Source organism: Hemiscyllium ocellatum, chromosome 19, assembly GCF_020745735.1.
Source record: "Hemiscyllium ocellatum isolate sHemOce1 chromosome 19, sHemOce1.pat.X.cur, whole genome shotgun sequence".
NCBI lineage: Eukaryota > Metazoa > Chordata > Chondrichthyes > Orectolobiformes > Hemiscylliidae > Hemiscyllium > Hemiscyllium ocellatum.
The window spans coordinates 26,091,123-26,108,399 of NC_083419.1; the positions used below are offsets into that span (position 1 = coordinate 26,091,123).

The 17,277-nt window shown below is 38.8% G+C and overlaps 1 protein-coding gene across 1 annotated transcript in view; it reads right to left on the reverse strand.

Moving 5' to 3' along the window:
- The window catches only part of otogl (otogelin-like), a 206,216-nt gene that overhangs the window by 107,959 nt on the left and 80,980 nt on the right, over positions 1-17,277 (reverse strand). The window contains exons 22-24 of the mRNA XM_060840058.1: positions 14,134-14,268; positions 11,568-11,714; positions 7,673-7,792 (exon numbers count right to left, since the gene is read on the reverse strand). Coding sequence (XP_060696041.1) covers positions 7,673-7,792; positions 11,568-11,714; positions 14,134-14,268 — 402 coding nt within the window. The remainder of the gene's footprint in view (positions 1-7,672; positions 7,793-11,567; positions 11,715-14,133; positions 14,269-17,277) is intronic.

The window sequence follows — 17,277 nt, forward strand, 5'->3', positions numbered from 1 at the left end:
CATTTGTGTGTTTGGCACTGTTTAATGTCCATGGCTTGTTATTCTATGTCGGTCCATTCGTGGTCTGTTGCATTAGTGAGTCACATTTTTTGGTGCAAAATTTCCTGGTTGTATTTACAAAGTCTGTTATGAGCATCATTAATCATTTCTCTAAGCATTCTGCGGCCATTTTGCTCTGCTATTCTTTTGGCTAGTGGGGTGTTGGGGGGGGGGGGGGTTGTATTTAAGACATTTAGAACATTATTTCAACTAGCCACCACACACTGCAGCACAGATCAGAGGAAAATCACCTAAATAGTGTGTTCAAAAAGAACGGGTACCTAATAAACACAGTCTGGCGATTTCTCAGCAACAAATCCAACAAGCAGACAAAACACGTCCAGAAACCCTAGCCATACTCCCCTACATCAAAGACATCTCAGAAATTACTGTCAGACTACTCAGACCTCTTGGCAATATAGTAGCCTACAATCCACCAACACACTAAAATAGAAGCTAAGGAACAGCAGCTATACAGACAACAAACAAAACTTATTCATTTACAAAATACCTTGCAAGAACTGTAACAAACACTATGGTGCAGCTTGGTGGCTCAGTGGTTGGGGCAGCATGGTGGCTCAGTGGATAGCATTGCTGTCTCACAGCACCAGGGACCGGGTTTGATTCCAGCTTCGGGTGACTGTGTGGAGTTTGCACATTCTTCCCATGTCTGCGTGGGTTTCCTCTGGGTGCTCCGGTTTCCTCCCACAATCCAAAGATGTGCAGGTCAGGTGAATTGACTATGCTAAGTTGTCAAATCAGGGTAAATATAGGGTAGAGTAGGGGAATAGGTCTGGGTGGGTTACTCTTCAGATGGTCAGTGTGGACTTGTTGGGCCGAAGGGCCTGTTTCCACACTGTAGGGAATCTAATTGGACACACAGGCAGAACATTAGTCACCAGGATACATGAACATCAACTAGCCACAAAAAGACATGACCCACTCTCAATAGTATCCTTACATATAGATGAGGAAGGACATCACTTTGACTGGGACAACACATCCATCCTAGGACAAGCCAAACACAGACATGCATGAGAATTCTGAGAAGCTTGGCATTCCAACTGGAACTCTATCAACAAACACATTGACTTGGATCTCATTTACCACGCCCTGAGAAAAAGAACAGAAAATGATGTCACCACAGGAAATGACATCACCAACCCAAGGAAACCTAAACACATAAATAGAAAGTGGGCCATTCCATCAGCACTTCATCCTGAGACTCACTGATGATGTTACCTAGTATGGTGACAAAACGTCTGAAAATGAACCTTCCAACTCAGCGAGCAAACCTACATCTAGAACCTCAAATCTTCTCAAAACTCATTAATAGCAGGTAATATATAAGAAAACTATAATAAGTATGTTGATTAAACAGGAAGACAGTAATAATAAACAGATGAATAAACTATCAGTGCAGAGGGACAGGTTAGAGTGCATGGCCCAAATAAGAGTTCTACATACAAATTCACAGAATGTAAGGAGCAAATTAAATGAGCTATAGACACTAATTCGAATTGGAGATTAAGATGAAGAGACATGGCTTCAGATTTTCAGGATTGGAAACTAAATTTATCATGTTATTAGGTTTACAGAACAGAAAGGAAAAATGGCAGAGGATGTACAGTAGCCTGACTGATTGAAAGCAAGACTACTTCAACAGTGAGGGAGATATAATAAGGGGAAAGCATTCAAAGATGACTGATGGTTGGAACTGAGGAAAGTAAGGATCTAAACTTGCAATCGATGTTATGTACAGACTCCTTTCACAGCAGCTGTAGTGCTAGATTGTATAAATGCAGAAATCAGGGAAGCTGTTGCAAAGAGAGTAGTACTAATGGGGGATTTTAACTTTAATATCGATTAGAAGAGGCAGATAAGAACTGTCAGAAAGATATCGATTTTTTGGAATGTGTCTGGAGTAGCTTCTGACAGTAATATGTCCTGGATACAACAAGGTGACAAGCAATATTGTATTTAGTAGCGAGTAATAAGCCAGGATTTAATTAGTAACCTAACTGTGCATGAACATTTATCAAATAGGGATTATAACATGATCGGGTTCAATGTAGCACTTGGAAGTGAAAAGCATGAATCAGCTACTTGAGTTTTAGATTCAGAAAAAGCCAACTTTACTGAGATGAAACAGGGACTGTCCAAATGGGAACATTTGCTAATGGGTAAAACAACTGAAGAACTGTGGAGGATGTTTAAATAAGCATGTAGCACAATTTAAAACCAGTTTATACGCACTAAAAAGGAAAAGTTCCATTTCACAGAGAGAAAAACAGCCATTGAAAATGAAAGAGATGAGGGAAAGCATAAAAGTAAAAGAAGGGGCCTTTAAAAAGTGCAAAAAAACAGCACAGATGCTGCTGAAAGGGAAAGATACAAAGATGGAACAAAGGGCCACATACAGCTCCTAAAAAGGAATATGAAGGAAACTGCAAAGATGTCAAAATCAGGAAGAAGAAATGCTATAGTTACATCAAGGGAAAGTGGGTTGTCAGGATCAACATTGGCCAACCTATGACTGAAAATGGGGATATTGTCAATGACTGGGGAAATGGTAGACATGTTGAATAATTACTTTGCCTCAGTATTTACAGGAGAAAAGAAGCATCGCTTGCCATAAATCCTGAAGAAGTTAATAGTGGTTTAGAAATTGTGACTGAATAAAATTACCCCAAGTAAAACATTAGTTATGAGGAAACTAATGAAATTAAAGAGTGGCAAATGCCCAGGAACTAATGGGGTCCATCTGAGGATGTTTAAGGAAATAAGAGAGCATATTGTAGATCCCTAACTATAATCTTCCAGAGTTTCCTAAATACAGGAGTTGTCCCTTTAGATCGGAAATTGCACACGTCACACTGCGTTTTAAGAAAAAATGAATGAGGAAAACTAGGGAATTACAGACAAGTTAGCCTAACATTAGTGGTGTGGAAGCTGTTGGAATCTGTAGTCATGAATTAGATAACTGAGTGCCTTAAAAATGTTCAGTTAATCAAGAAGAGCTGGCATGACTAACAACCTCATTGAACTTTTTGAATAGATGACTAAAATAGTGGGCTGCAGAATATCTATGATTCTTGGTTTATATGGACACCGACAAAACATTTGATAAAGTCCCATTTAAGAGATTGTTAACTAAGTAGACAACCACAGAATTGAGGATAAATTACTGGTATGGTTGGGAAATTAGTTGAGTGCCAGGTGACAGAATGTAGACTCAATTTGTCTGCTGTCAGTGGTGTCCCACAAAGATCTGTGTTCAGGCTCATTTATTCACCTTATTTATTAACAACTTATGAAATGGCAGAGAGAGTCATATACCCACATTTGCAAGTGACACAAAGTTACAAAACATGGTAGCTGTAGATGATAGCATAAAATTACTAAAGGAAATTGGGAGACTTAAGTGAATGGGCAAAACTGAGGCAGATGGGGTTCAAAGGAAACAAGTGTGAAGTTAACCATTTTGGAATTAAAAAGGGTACTTTCTAGATGGTATGAAGTTGATTTCTAAAGAGCCTCGGGGATTCAGGTGCACAAATCTTTAAAATGTCATCACTTGGTGCAGAAAATAATCAAGAAAACTAATGCAATGCTGGCCTTTATATCTCAAAGACTGTAGTACAAGGATGCAGAAATTGTGCTACAGTTATACAAAATCCTGATTGGGCCACACGTGGAATGCTGTGAGCAGATCTGGGTGCCACATCTTCGGAAAGATATATTTGCCTTGGAGAGAGTACAACGTAGGCTTACACGAAAGATAACCGGATTTCAGGGGTTAAGTTATGAGGAGAGATTTATAAGTTAGGCCTATTTTCTGTAGAGTGTAGAAAGTTAAATGCAATCAAGTCAAAGTCTTCAAGATATTAATAAGAAAAGACAGGATAGATAAAGGTAAATTATTCCACTGGTTGGAGATTCTAGAATTAGGCAGCATAGCCTAAGAATTAGAGCCCGATCATTCAGGAGAGATACTAGGAAACACTTCTACACATGTTTGAAAATCTCTTCCATAAATGGCAGTTGATGATGGAACAGTTATTAATTTCAAATCTGAGGTAGATGAATTTTTGTTAAGCAAAGGCATTAAGGGATATAGGTTAAAGGTAGGTATATGGATTTAGGCCACAGATTGGCTATGACATCATTGCATGGGGCTCAAGGGGCTGACTGGCCCACTCCTGTTCCTATGTTCCTGGTGTAACATATTGGCATGGTTAGAAAATTGCTGGCAAACAGGTTATAAGAATGTTACAAACATGGGGTGGCACAGTGGCTCAGTGGTTAGCGCTGCTGCCTCATACCGCCAGGGACCCGGGTTCAATTCCAGCCTCAGGTGACTATCTGCGTGGAGTTTGTACATTCTCCACGTGTCTGCATAGGTTTCCTCCGGGTGCTCTGGTTTCCTCCCACAATCACAAAGATGTGTAGCTGAAGTGAATTGGCCAAACTAAATTGCCCATAGTGTCAGGGGTGAATATAGGGTAGGGGAATGGGTCTGAGTGGGTTACTCTTCAGAGGGTTTGTGTGGACTTGATGGGCCGAAGGGCCTGTTTCCATACTGTAGGGAATCTAATCTAAGTCATATATAGACAGGGTGTCATTAAACAAACATCTGGCAAATGGAATATAATGTGAGGAAAGGTGAAATTGTCCGTTTTGGCAGGAAGAATACAAAAAAAAGCATTTTATCTAAAGTGATGAGAGTTTGCACAGCTCTGAAATGCAGAGGGGTCTGGGCCCTAGTACATGAATCACACAATGCTAGCATGCAAGAGCAATAAATAATTAAGAAAGCCATGGGCAGCACGGCGGCACAGTAGTTAGCACTGCTGCCTCACAGCGCCAGAGACCCAGGTTCAATTCCCGTCTCAGGCGGCTATCTGTGTGGAGTTTACACATTCTCCCCGTGTCAGCGTGGGTTTCCTCCAGGTGCTCCGGTTTCCTCCCACAGTGCAAAAGATGTGCAGATTAGGTGAATTGGCCATCCTAAATTGCCCGTAGTGTAAGATGTAGGGGAATGGGTCTGGGTGGGCTCCTCTTCAGAGGGTCAGTGTGGACTTGTTGGGCCGAAGTAATCTAACCTAATAGAGTATTATAATTATTGTGAAGAGAATTTAATTAAAGAAAACTGTGGTGAGGTTACACAGAGAACTGGTGAGACCACATCTGGGAGGACTGTGAATAGAATTGGTCACCTTATTTAAGGAAGGATGTACATGCATTGGAAACTATTAAAAGAAGGCCTAACTTGGATGGGCAGTTTTTCTTACGAGGAAAAGTTGAACAAGCTGGGTTTGCATCCATTGGAACTGAGAAGAGTACAGGGTGATTTGATTGAAACATGTAAGATCCTGTGTAGTCTTGACAGGGAAGATGTAGAGGGGATGCTTCGTCCAATAGGGTAATCTAGAAGTAAGGATCACTGTTGAGAAAAGGGGGTTGCCCTTTTAACATGGAGATGAGGTGATTTATTTTCTGTCACAGAGGGATTGAGTCTTTGGGATTCTCTTTCTGATAAGGCAATGGAAGCAGAATTTTTGAACATTTTTAATGTAGAGGTAGGTAGATTGTTGGTAAGCAAGGAGTCATAGAGATGTACAGCATGGAAACAGATCCTTCGGTCCAACCCATCCATGCCGACCAGATATCCCAACCCAATCTAGTCCCACCTATTTGACTTTCCAAATGCAGCATCCCACATTTATTTAAATTAAACTCCACCTGCCACTCCTCAGACCATTAAGATCAAGATCCTGTTGTACTCTGAGGTAACCTTCTTTGCTGTCTGCGACACCGCCAGTTGTAATATCATTTCCAAATTTATTAATTATAACTCCTATATTCACACCACGATATTTATATAAATGATGGAAGGCAGTGGACCCAGTACTGATTCGTGTAGCACACTGCTGGTCACAGGCCTCTAGTCTGAAAAGCAACCCTCCAGGAGGTGAAAGGTTATCAAGGGTAGGTGTTTAGATCAGGGCTAATCTCTTTGTAATAACAACAGAAAGTGTTGGAGAAACTCAGTAGGTCTGATAGCAAGTGTAGAGCGAGAAACAGAGTTAACTTTTCAAGTATGATAAAACTTTTCTTCAAAACTCTGATCTGATTAAATAGCAGAGCAGGCTCGAGTTGTTGAATAACATATTTGAGCCCCTTGTTCATATGTTTGTATGTGCACTTTAAAATCTTCCCAATATTTAATTCCTCTCTTCATCTTAAACTTGTGAAAACAGCACAAGAATCTCAAGATGTCATTGTGCTGTTCCTGCAGTTGAATCATGATACTCCTCAATTCTTCTTCAATGATGCAACCTCACTATTCAGCAGCCTGTCAATATTAGTACTTCTTTTCCACTGAAGTATTTATGGAAGAGCAAAAAGAAATTAGCCTCCAGTCAAGTGGAAGTGGTACCCTATTGATGAGTAAAAAGTGGTCCTTTTAATACTGATTGCTTTGGAATATTGCTACTAACTCCTCTCATTTCATTTCAGTTGCTGAAAGTATATTTCTAGAGCAGCCTTCAGGTCATCACCCTCTCATCCAATTTTGACTGACCAGATCAGGGAGAATTGCAAGATCTTCCCAATTTTGGATGGAGGAGGTGAGCCTGGAAATACTTTCAGTTAAAAGGAACACTTCAGTTAAATGTTTCAGTCAATGCTGTTGACAAACACGTTGAAGTAGTAAGTATTGGGGGGAGTGGTAGAGATAAGGTTTAATGAGTATGTGGATGAGTGTCTGAGGTAACCTGTGATGTGACTATGACCTTAGTATGTTAACCCAGTCATTTAGTTTGTCTCCAGCACCACCTTATCTTTATTTTTTTGTAATTATCTCTCTGTCTCACTTTATCAGATTATAAATCATCCCTTCGCTGGTTATTCAGCTGTTGACACTTTACTTATTGTCTAACATTCTTGGTTCCTGCAGAGACTTATTATCTGATACTCCACTCACACCAGTTGTGTGACCTTTTGATTTCTCTGTCCTATAAACTCTGTGTCTGTGAACTTCTCTCTCTCTGCGCCTGATGAAGAGGCCGCACTCTGAAAGCTTGTGATTTTATATAAACCTGTTGGTCTATAACCTGGTGTCATGTGACTTCTGACTTTGTTCACCCCAGTCCAACATTGGCACCTCCACATCATGATTAGTAATGATGGTCTGATACTCTGCTAGAACATTTGAACCTGTACAGGACAAAGCATGTTGTTCTATAGTCTTACCATCATGCACAGTATATTAATATCAGTATTAATATTAATAAATGTTATATAAAAGCAAATTCAAAGCAAACTGATGAAGATCTTCAACCAACTTAGAATTTCAAATAATCTATACACCACTGTGTTCTGAGTAGCTGTGGAATGTCATTGATGAACTAAAGTGGGCAGGATTAAACAATAGATTATAATGTTTCAATGCATTTAGAGAAATTATCCTTTCTCAGTTCAAGAGAAGTTTCACATTATCTGCTTGAAGATTTTGCTTACAGTTACTCACAGCACTCAGATTAAACTAAACATGATGATGTCACAATGGACTTAATGGGTTAATTTTCCTTTCTTATTCTGTACCATTTTATGTCCTTGTCATTCTTACCTGTCCAAGAGCCCAGCTATCTCCAAAAGCTTGAGCATTGCTCACTTCCATGTTGTTTGATGTAGTCATGTCATTTGCAGTATTTTGGTCAAAATTTCCACACAAACCTGTCATTTTACCCTGCCAATGTTGAGATAATGTAAAGGTTAAAATACAAGAAATCCAAATAAAATATTATTAATCATCAAAATGCTTTTACAAATAAGTGACACAAAAACATTTTTAAAAAGAGGAAGCTATTTTCCATCTTTCCTGAACGTATAGCTTCATCAGTTCACCGTATTTATGGATAGTTTCTCACATACATTTCATGTTACTTTATTGGAATAACCAGCTATTCTGAAGTTTCCACTTACTCATACCCTACCCCTGTGGAAATTAGGTTTGATGCACCACAAAAATGAGAAGGAATTAACTTTTGTTTATTTTATTTAAATCGGCATCTTAACCATTTCCACAATCAGGCTTCTTGGGAAAAGTCACAGCTTCTTCATTGTGTGTTAAGTTGCTCGGCGGTTAGTACTGCTGCCTCACAGTGCCAGGAACCCCGGTTCAATGCCAGCCTCCAATGACTATCTGTGTGGAGTTTGTACATTCTCCCCATGTCTGCGTGGGTCTCCTCCCAGTGCTCCAGTTTCCTACCATAGTCCAAAGATGTGCAGATTAGAAGGATTGTCCATGTTAAATTGCCCATAGTGTCTAGGGATGTGTAGGTTAAGTGGATTAGCCATGAGAATTGCAGGGTTAAGAGGATATAGGGGGAGTGGGGGTGGGGGGTGGGTGGGGTGGTTGAGTCTGGGTAGGATGCTGTTCAGAGGGTCAGTCTGAACCAAATTGCCTGCTTCCACACTGTAGCGATTCTATTAAAAAATCGAGGCTTTCATCCAAGAGAACATAAAGCAGAAAATGTGCACTTGCAGCAGGGTAATAACAATATAAAATAGAAGGGAAATGAGCCAGATTTCTTAATCAAAATTGCTTTGTCAGTTTGTACAAAGTATTTGGTATGGAAATATTTTTCCCTGTAAGGTTTACAAAATGTAACTAATTTTAGACAAATGGAACAAAATTAGTTGCTTTTCGAATCATCACAAAATGACCAAATGATGCCAATGAGACAATGTTATTACAGAAAATGTTTTCAGAAATAATTCCAACATGTTTAATGACTCGAGCAAAGATTGAACAAGTTCCATCAAATTGGCAGCGTGGACAGAGCTTTGGTTATTTGAAATATTCATTGGGATTTTGAATGAACTAAAAGAAATAAGTTCAATAAGTTTCTCTGATTCTGAGTTTAGCAAGTCATTCCAGAGTTAAACAGTTCAGTCGGTTCAAACTGAAGTTGACACAGAGGGAGTTTTGGAATTATACTGTCTTAAAAAATGGGATTCTGATGAACAAATGGAGAACTCCTCATAGACCTGAGAAAGGAAAGATTTTCATCAGATGTTGGTGCTGACTAAAAATCATCAGGACATATTGTGGATAGCCGACATTCCAGTATAATATACCAGACACACTAGATTGTGGGAAAACCTCAACCTCCAATATGTTATTTATCATATTCTTTCAGTCTTGATTCCTTTCAACCACACCAGTATATGACCAGTGAGTACACTGGCCTCACAATGGTTCAGGTGAAGAATGTCCCAAAGGTGCAGTTCCTATATCCTCAAGGACTGGGCTGGAGGCACACAAATCAAAATCCATTTCTCCCACAAGTGTTTAATTCTCTAACCTTATTTAACGTATGCTAATTTGCTTGTGGGCCAAATAATACTCATCTGTCCGTGTTACATTTATTAGCATACAACTCTTCACACACAATAATTTAAATAAGCAGAAAGAGTATTAGATTGAAGAGCTTTTTATGAGTAAATCTGTCATGCATTTAGTGGTTTAGTTTTGTGTTAATAGTAATAAGAAGATTAACAGTGAGCAAAATCTGTGCTATAAGTTGTATGCCTGAGCCTATAAATAAAATCTATAAATAACATTAGCAGCACATATTTACTGCATTTTGAGACATTTATTCTCAGCTTTGATTTGTCAAATAAAGGTACACTGCATCCCAGCAACATGATGATCTGCTTCACAATGTGAATTGTAGTGAATACATATTTATGTTTAAGGACTAGTTGGGAATACTAGAAGATTTTAGACTATTTTAACATTCTTTGGTTTCATCATATGACTTCTTGGAAACTGAAATCAATTGTCTAATGTGTGCTGTAACCACCTACATTTTGCTGAAATCAAGTAATTTGGAGAAATGGCTAAACAAGAGCTAAGACTTGGGGTTTATTGATTGACTGAAAAAATAACCCTTACTTTCTGAAAGAACTGATGCCCCAATGCTAATGACTGCCTAGCAACTCTCACTAGTCTTAAAGTTTGGTTCTACAGGTCAAAATAAGGAAGATACTCGTAAGGATGACAGACTCTCTTCTGAAATTCTATTTTCAGTAGAAGTTTCTAGGAATTCTCATAAAGTTTACAAATACCAGTCTTTCTTCGTAGTAAAATCTAAAAACTGTGACCATTCTTTCCAGTCTTGAATCTAAGCCGATTAGAAACAGAACTGAATTTCTATCATCAATCCACAGCTGTCAGCATTTCAATTCCAGCAACATAAAAAAGTGGTATGCAAAATGATCATATTCTATTCTTTGTTTCTAGATGCTTAAACAATGGAGATTATTTCCTTCCTTTACCTTTAAAAAAACCCTATCATCTCACTTGCCTTTTTGTGTTGTGCGTGTGTAATCTGTTTGTGCAATCAAGGGGATCTAGTTTTTATTCTGTGTCATAGATCAGGTGTTGACCAGAGTTTGGCACTTGCTTTAAGAATAAGTTTTGCTGATAACAAGCGGATTATTTTGAGTGTGTAGTGATTATAACAAGGCCAACCAGCTGGACATCATAGAATATGAGTTCTCTGATTGGGGCCATTAATCTGATCTAAGCATGGAACCCTGGCTGACAGATAAAATGAGAAGCATCAGAGAATCTGACACTCTGGGTGCTGACATTGATGAGGCTGGGCCAGAGTCAAGGCCTTTTCATATGTAAATAAAGGGTGACTTGGTAATGGAATACCAGCATCTGTGGCCTTATTTAGAGTTCATTACAGAGGCCAAGTCTCTGTTTTTTTTAAAGATAGTAGTACAAAAGAGAGACAATTGGCCATCTTGGGAACTGAATCAACACATTTACACTAATGTGGAGTTGTGAATATCAATGCATTCTTTCCATCACAGTTGTAGCAAATTCAATTTTAACAGCTTGGAAGAAAGTTAGTGGCTACAACAATAATATGATACACAAAACCATTATATCTTTAAACCAAATAACTTTCATTTATATTGTGATTTTCATAATTTCATAATATTTCAAAGGACTTTATGGCCAGTAAAACACAGTTGAAGTGCAGTCACTCTTGTACAGTAAGAAACACACCACAGTGCATGCACAGAGACATTTCTCTCAGCTTTGATTTCTTGTGTTGTGGCAACATGATGGTTTGTATAGCTCAGTTTTGCTTTGAAGTGTTTATTCCCCGTAACTGTTCTTGTAGTGAGGTATGTGCTTCTGCAGGATACAGTAAAGATCTGTGTCCCATTGTGAAAATCAGAACTGCCCAAGATTGGATATTTTCAAAATAAAAATCAGAACGTGCTGGAAGTACTCAGTATGTCTGGCAGCATCTGTGGAGAGAGAAACAAACTACAATGCTTCTTCAGAAATGCTGAATATTCCCAACACTTCTTGTCATATTTCAGATTTTTGCAGCATTTAATTTTTATTTTGGCAGTTTAAATTTGATATTCTGCTACCTGTAAAATGTAATGCACTTCCATTGAGCAAGGTTGAAAGTAACTAATCTACTTACTTGCCACTGAGGTCCAGCTTGAATATGTACAGTTGTCTTCCTATCCCAAAACACTGTAATCTCTTGCACTGGATAGTGTACCACTGAGTAGTAACCTGCCTTCCAGAGCTGAAAATCAGGTACTGCTCTCCTTACCCCAGATAAACTCTAATAGAAACAGTAATCACATGTAATAACTCAAGTCTTCCATCAGTTTTCAACTGTGTCAAAATTCTTATACTATGTAATTAAAGCATTTATTGGATAAATCTACAGCTAATTTAGCACTGTCAAGTTTGCTGTTTACATATTTGTGAAAAATCAATTTTGCCTGAAAAACAAGTTGCAACCAAAATGGCAAAAATTATAATAATTATATCTTAATTAGTAAAATAACTTGTCATACTTGTTTCAGATAATGTTGACAAACAAAACAGAAAAAATATAAGTGAATTAAGTTGCATTCTTCATCTAGTTATTCATTTCAGATTAAGCTCACTCATGATAAGTCCCATTCTGTCTGGTGGCATTGCCTCTGAGAAACAAGTTAAAATATTGTTTTCTAAAGAGAGATTTGGTACATAATCTAATGTGCCAGTAATGTGAAGCTGGGCAGCCTAGCTAGGTGCAAGGAATTGGAAGCATAGTAATGTTTTAGGTAGTATAGCAAGAGCAGGCAGAGTGTGGAGAGTAATAGACAGAAATAGTTTGAAAGCTGTGACCAGTGTAGGACAGAAAAGGAGGAAGGGGTTTGGTTGATGGTAGATGGGATAAGGTGGTTAGGTGGAGGATGGACTTTTAGATGGGGATAGAACTTATGGAATTTGGAAGAATGAGATTTCCATCTGTCAGAACTAGCACTTTGAGCAGAAGAACCAGATCTTTAGATAATAAAATGGGAAGAAAATAATAACTAATTGAAACTGAGAGCTGAGAGGAACAGCAGGCAGGGTACATGGCCAATACCTTTTATGTGACAAGTGCATTCAATACAAAGGGCCCTCTTGATTTTTAAGTTGATAAGTCTGTAATGTCTCTGATTGTCAATAGCAAATGAGATCTTCTGGAAATTCGAGACTTCCTTCAGAGTCAAAAGTTCAAGAGTGAAACAAAATTAACTAACTGCACAAAATAGAAAAAACTAACTTACTGTAAGAAGACAATCACTCATTTTGTAGGTAAGCATACGCATGCTATTTTATGTAAATTAAAGACACTCTAAAATTTTAAAGAAGTTGTTTCAGTATCTATTTATAAACTTAACGCTTCACTAAAATATGTGGCTCACTAGGGTAAGTATTTATCTGCTGAGGCTTGAAAGAGTAAAAATGCTCGCCTAAGCTCCACAAATGAGCTCACTGTTCCCAGTAGAGAATAGGAGCCGGTAGTTATTTTTGCAATTCAAGGTGTGCACAGAAAGTGTTATGGTGACTACTTTTATGTTTTAATTTTTTTTACAATAAGCAAAGTGTTGGAAAAGGCGCAGAACAGAAAATCATTAATATCAATATAAGTGAATAGTGTCGTTTGGTAATACAGCCAAGCATAATGAATGAGAAGGTGCATATAAATTTTGGCCTATAGCAGGACTGCTATTACTATAGAACATTTAAAGTAAAATCAAATATTGGAGTAGCAAGGGAGCTAAATGTAAACATCAATGAGTACATTATAGAGAGTTGATTCCACTCACTGTAAATTTAAATCTGATTAACACTTTAAAATGAAATACTTTAAATCCATTTAAAACTATAAGAAAAATAATAATTTTCCTGCAGATATTAACTATATAATAACAGTTAAACCAGTGGGTGGACGTAGAGTTTATTCAGAAGCCCATAAAAGTTGCAATTCAGTCACCAATGTTCTATGAATCACTGAGTTATTATGTCAACAATCTGACAATTATTATTGCACGGTGACTTAATTAGAATAAAATTGATAATCCAGTCATAAATGTCAATAGCTATAATTTTCAAATACATCTTACATTAGTTCAACAGGAAACCCTCTGCAGGAATTCTGCCCTGTTATGGTGCTATACCCATGGTATTTATTTTCCTGTAGAAGTGTAAAAAGATATTCTTTTCATGTATACAGAGGCTGCTGTTCCTGAACAATGAGGGTAAATTAGCATAGATTTTCCTGACTCAATCCTCGCTGAACATTGCGACAAATGCAGTTTCAGTCAGTGCTATTTAATGGCAGTCAGTGTGGAAACACTGTCAAGTTCTATACTACTGCTGGAGTGATATTGGCTACAAACTGTAGTGACCTAATTTTAATGCTTGCAGTCAGATGCCTGTAAAAAATAAAAGATTAAATTAGAACGTCATATCGGTATTGATGAGCAATTATGGACTGCAATTACCCGCTAAGCCATGAGCTTTTCCAGTGGTGGGGGGTAGCAGGGGTGTTGATCATATTTTACAAGACTGAATAAACTGATTCCTTTGAAGAAACCATACACATAAGTTTCCATTTCTGCACATCATTTTAAAAGAAGCATTTGAACACTTCTTGTATACTTTCAAGAAAAAATAAGCAACAAAATGTATATTTGTATTTAATTAAAATAGTTACTCACTGGCTTGCCAGAATTATCATTGAAGTAAAGATGGGTGCCTCCAACAGATATCATGAGGGACTTCATACAAATGATTCCACTATCATAGCAATCCACATTCTGAGTAGTTATTGAAACATTCAAATTGCCAGTGCTCTGCAAAACAAATGGATAATTGTGTGTTCTCCATGATAGTAATAGATATTTTGATTGAATTTATAACTGAATTCATACTTTCTCTGGTCTCAAGTGTATTGTACATTATGTAATGTCACTCCATTTCTGCAAGGTTTCTTCAGAATCAAATTAGAGGAATGCATTTTTCCATCAAACAACAACCATCTTTGGAAGCAAAACCTTTTGCTAGCACAGATGGTTGGATGATTGATCTGAAGATGAAACACCTTTTTAATTCAAAGTTTGTGAGAAGATCTGTAGCTCGGGTGTTCGTTGTTCTGGTTCTGTTCGCCGAGCTGGGAATTTGTGTTGCAGACGTTTCATCACCTGTCTAGGTGACATCCTCAGTGCTTGGGAGCCTCCTGTGAAGCGCTTCTGTGATCTTTCCTCAGGCATTTGTAGTGGTTTGAATCTGCCGCTTCCGGTTGTCAGTTCCAGCTGTCCGCTGCAGTGGTCGGTATATTGGGTCCAGGTCAATGTGCTTATTGATTGAATCTGTGGATGAGTGCCACGCCTCTAGGAATTCCCTGGTTGTTCTCTGTTTGGCTTGTCCTATAATAGTAGTGTTGTCCCAGTAGAATTCAGGTTGCTTGTCATCTGCGTGTGTGGCTACTAAGGATAACTGTCATGCACTTTCGTGGCTAATTGGTGTTCACGGATGCAGATCATTAGCTGTCTTCCTGTTTGTCCTATGTAGCATTTTGTGCAGTCCTTGCATGGGATTTTGTACACTACATTGCATAAAAACCTACAAAAAGAACGGACAGACAACCAGGTTTGACCTACAAAGAATGAAACCTGAAAGCAACAACACCCCCAGATTCTATGGACTACCTAAAGTGCACAAACCAGACATCCCACTCAGACCCATAGTATCACTACCAGGGACACCATCACACAAACTGGCTAAAAAGCTACAGCAGAAACGGAAACACCCGATCAGCGGATCCAGACACTCTATACAGTCAACACAAGAATTCTTGGACATCATCAGAAATATACACATAGACAAGGAAGAAACCATGGTCTCATTCGATGTAACGGCACTGTTCACCTCTATCGACAAACCCCTAGCCAGAGATACAATATCCAACCTGCTGGACATACAGAACAGACAACAGGACGTTGAACCTATTAACAAAGATGGCATACTTAAACCACTGGACCTGTGCCTCACAACACACTTCACATTCAACAACCAAATATATGAACAAATCAACAGCACACCCATGGGCTCACCCATCTCTGGACTCATAGCAGAAGTGGTAATGCAACGATTAGAACAAACAGTCTTACCACAAATTCAACCCAAACTCTGGGTCAGATATGTGGATGTAATCTTTGTAATCATTAAAAACACCGAGATAGAGACCACACACTGGATCATCAATGCCACACTCACAGGAATCCGATTCACTCGAGAGGAAAAAAAAGACAACCAACTCCCATTCCAAGACGTGTTGGTACAGAGAACACCGAACGGAGAATTCACCACAAAGGTACACAGGAAAGCCACACACACAGACCAAGTCCTAAACTACAAAAGGAACCACCCCAACACACACAAAAGAAGTTGCATCAAGACACTGTTCAAAAGGGCCACAACACACCGCAGCACACCAGAACTGCAAAAAGAGCAAGAAGAACACCTATGCAATGTATTCGCCAAAACGGATACCCGTGCAATTTCATCAACAGATGCCTAAGGGAAAGACAACGGAACGAGGACATGCCGCAACCCAAAGGACTAGCCACACTACCATACATCAAGAGCACTTCCGAACTGACAGCCAGACGACTGCGACCACTAGGACTCATAACAGCACACAAACCAACAGCCACTCTCAGACAACAACTCACCAGAACGAAGGACCCAATACCCAGCATGAGCAAAACCAATGTAGTGTACAAAATACCAGGCAAGGACTGCACAAAACACTACATAGGACAAACAGGAAGACAGCTAACGATCCGCATCCGTGAACACCAACTAGCCACGAAACGACACAACCAGCTATCCTTAGGAGCCACACACGCAGATGACAAGCAACATGAACTCTACTGAGACAACACTACTATTATAGGACAAGCCAAACAGAGAACAGCCAGGGAATTCCTACAGGCATGGCACTCATCCACAGATTCAATCAATAAGCACATCGACCTGGACCCAATATACCGACCACTGCAGCGGACAGCTGGAACTGACAACCAGAAGCAGCAGGTTCAAACCACTATAAATGCTGGAGGAAAGATCACAGAAGCGCTTCACAGGAGGCTCCGAAGCACTGAGGATGTCACCTAGACAGGGGACGAAACGTCTGCAATACAAATTCCCAGCTCGGTAAACAGAACCACAACCTTTTTAATTAGGACATACTTTGCTGGAAATATTACACATCATTTTGAAGAGAAACATGGTTAGTAAACAATCTGAGGGAATAATATGGAGGACTGACCATGAGAATCAATTATTTATACTATATTCTTTTTAAGTTACTATGGTACTGAGACTGTCAGTTTGCTGTTGATAATGTGGCAATATCAGTGATATCCAGAGTGCTCTTCTTGCCTGACATGTGAAATTCAACTGTTCAATGCCACTTGCCACATCAACCCCAAGCTATTGTCCAAGTATACCTGTTGGTTAGTTTGGGCTATTTCATTATCACAGACATTATCAGAGCTGAGCAACGTGAATTTTTCGGAGGATAATCTTGCTCCTGGTTTTATCTCAGAAGAAAGTAATTGATCAAACAACTGAAGAGAACATTACACTAAGCAACATATATGTTGAGCTTCCTAGGGTTGCAAACATTTGCCTCTAATAACCATAAACATCTTCCTGCATACCAGATGTGAAAATAGCTATGGATGAGGTGTCTATCTTAACCTCCATAACCTTAATTAACCTCGAGGTGAGGCAATGCTGGGCCTTCTTATTATTATATTCAGCCAAATGTCTTCCTAATGTCAAAGAAGATTACT